Genomic DNA, 2,766 nt, shown 5'->3' on the forward strand with positions numbered 1-2,766 from the left:
CTATGTAGACATACGGTGCATTTCTTCTACAAGTGGAGGAAGATGCTCTTTCTCCATGTTTAAAGCGTGGATGTCCATGTTTGGTATCTACCTTAAAAAGAAACTAAGGTAAATATGTTAATAGCTACGAGTTATTTCAGCTCCCTATAGAGCTCACTACGAACTCGGAGGAAAGCATAAGGCTTCAGAGGGCTTCGATGACTGCCTAACATTAGTCTGACGCTAGAGATAAAATATCTGTGATTTTCAATAGTGCAGGTAAACTTTTCAGACAAGTTCTGATTAAAAAGTCAAATGTTCCCTATAATACATTCCCTATGATACAATCATAATACATAATATCTTACCATACTTAAAAGAGAGACATATGTATACTAACCTTTAAGGTCTATGATAGGTGAAAAATGCAAACTAAACATTTATATTTATATAAAAAATCAACTCACATGTTTCTAGGTGTTCAAATATATGTGTTTATCTTGAAAAAGGCCTAGAAGGTACTCACCTAACTATAACAATGATAACAATGATTTACCGAGGATGGGAGTGGAACCGCTTAAGGGCAAGAAGAGACTGTAGCTTTACGGGTAGTGTTTTAAATTTTTTGATAGAAATGTGAAAAGAATGGACAAGGGCATATTACCAATTCGTAGACTCTGTGGAGCCTCACTTGAATCTTGCGGATGGAAGGGGTAACCCTCTATTCAGTGTCACACAAATAAGGGTGTATTTCTTGTCCTCGCCAGGAGGGGGCACTACAGCTTTCAGTGACACAACGGGTATTCTTTCATGGAGTAGGTTAAATGGTTTTCCCACAGAGAACAAAAGGCTCATTGGCCAACAGCACTGATGTCTAACACAAAATATGATACTAAAAAAAAGAAAACCAACCAAAACTCTAACAAACTAACCCACAAAATGAGAAAAATTAAAATTATATTTGTTAGTTATATTAGCAGTAATGTAATGTTTGTAATGGACATGTTTCTCATTGGAGTTAGTCTACCAGTAAATACATAAACTGTTTCATTTTAAATTAGTTTTATTATTTCAACATATTTGATTTGCCCAGTCCATTAGACAAAAAGACACGTTGAGTAAATGCCACATAATTTCCGTAACCTGAGGGGCCTGTGCACCAGCACGTGACTGCTCGCAGTGCTGGCTGGCCATTGGTTTCATGGCTCGAGGTCCTCCCTTGGTTGCAGCACTTCTCTCCCCGAGGTGCTCCTTATTCTTGCTTGCTCATACTCCTCTTCTTCCAGAAGCTTCCTTTCTTGGGATACCACGTTCTCTGTATACCTTCCATCATCTGGTCTTCGTTCAAGGGGGTCTCTGTCCACAAGTGGCCCCTGTGGCTGTGCTGGGCTTTGTTCATAGCCCGCCGGCGGTTCTGTGACCCCCCCGGACCCCCCGAGCTCGTCCTCAGGCTTCCTGGTGGGGGGCTGGTTCTCCTTCTGCTCGTACATGGCCAGTCTCTTCTCAACCACCTCACGAATCAACACTGAAAAATTTTTGAAAAATGTTATGTACAAGAGTCACCGGCTGCTCGGATTTGAGTAGTTCTGGTGCTGACTCAGGGAGGACTGTAAGGCGCTCACCAGGCCTCATCCATTCCCTGGACTGTCACCTCTTCTAGGAGGTCGGCACATTTACTTTCCGCGCCACTTAACACACCGACAATGAACTACATTCAATGCCTGCTCTAGCGGAATATCATTTATGAAGTAATGGCAGAAGATACTGATTCTGACTGAATTATACAACAACCAGAAGTATTATTGAGGGTAAAAATATGCACCTTTTAAAATATAATTGATATAATAAAACTTTAAACACTAAAACTATATAATTTAATGTCTTCCTTCTCTTCATTCTACTGAAATATTTCAGAAATGACTTTTCTTTTTTTTTTTTTTAAATATGTTATTTTCTTAAGTAGTCTCTACACCCAACACAGGGCTTGAACTTATAACCCCGAGATCAGGAGCCAGCCAGGAGCCTCAGAAATGACGTTTACATAAAATAAAGGAACTTACTGTCAAGCACTGTTCTTCCCACCATACTGTATTCCATGGTTTTGTCAACTTCATGCATTAGCCATGGAAGGAATCCTATTTCAATATCTGTAATAAAAAAAGTTAATTTCGTTATAAGGAAATTCATTATAATTTCATTATAATCATTAGAAAGATTTTTATGAATCATTATAGATAGGAAGAATCTCTGGTTTCCCCCCAATGTTGAAGACTCATCAACAGTTTTATTTATTTATTTTTTAAAGTTTATTTATTTTGAGAGAGAGAGAAAGAGAGAAGACATGTGAGAGCAGGGAAGGGCAGAGAGAGAGGGAGAGAGAGAGTCCCAAGCAGGCTCCACGCTGTCAGTGTGCAGCCCAACGTGGGCTCGATCTCAGGAACTTCAAGATCATAACCTGAGCTGAAATCAAGAGCTGTATGCTTAACTGACTGAGCCACCCAGCGCCCCCCTCCCCCCGCACTGTCTTCTTATTACAAAATATCAAATAGACTTATACAGCATTAATTTTGCCACATTCTCTCTGTATGTTCTAGTCCATTTCCTTTCTATTGCAGTAAAAATAGTATTGTCAAAACTATGATCTCAACATCACTCATCATCAGGGAAACACAAATCAAAACCACACTGAGATACCACCTCACACCAGTCAGAGTGGCTAAAATGAACAAATCAAGAGACTACAGATGCTGGCGAGGGTGTGGAGAGACAGGCACCCTCCTACACTGT

The 2,766-nt window shown here is 39.9% G+C and overlaps 1 protein-coding gene across 1 annotated transcript in view; it reads right to left on the reverse strand.

The window, feature by feature from the left end:
• Positions 1–1,024: 1,024 nt before the first annotated feature.
• The window catches only part of RSPH3 (radial spoke head 3), a 25,235-nt gene continuing 23,493 nt past the window's right edge, over positions 1,025–2,766 (reverse strand). Inside the window, 2 exon segments of the mRNA XM_029943261.1 lie at positions 1,025–1,504; positions 2,040–2,126. Coding sequence (XP_029799121.1) covers positions 1,179–1,504; positions 2,040–2,126 — 413 coding nt within the window. The 3' untranslated portion in view covers positions 1,025–1,178.

Source organism: Suricata suricatta, chromosome 7 (genome assembly GCF_006229205.1).
Source record: "Suricata suricatta isolate VVHF042 chromosome 7, meerkat_22Aug2017_6uvM2_HiC, whole genome shotgun sequence".
NCBI lineage: Eukaryota > Metazoa > Chordata > Mammalia > Carnivora > Herpestidae > Suricata > Suricata suricatta.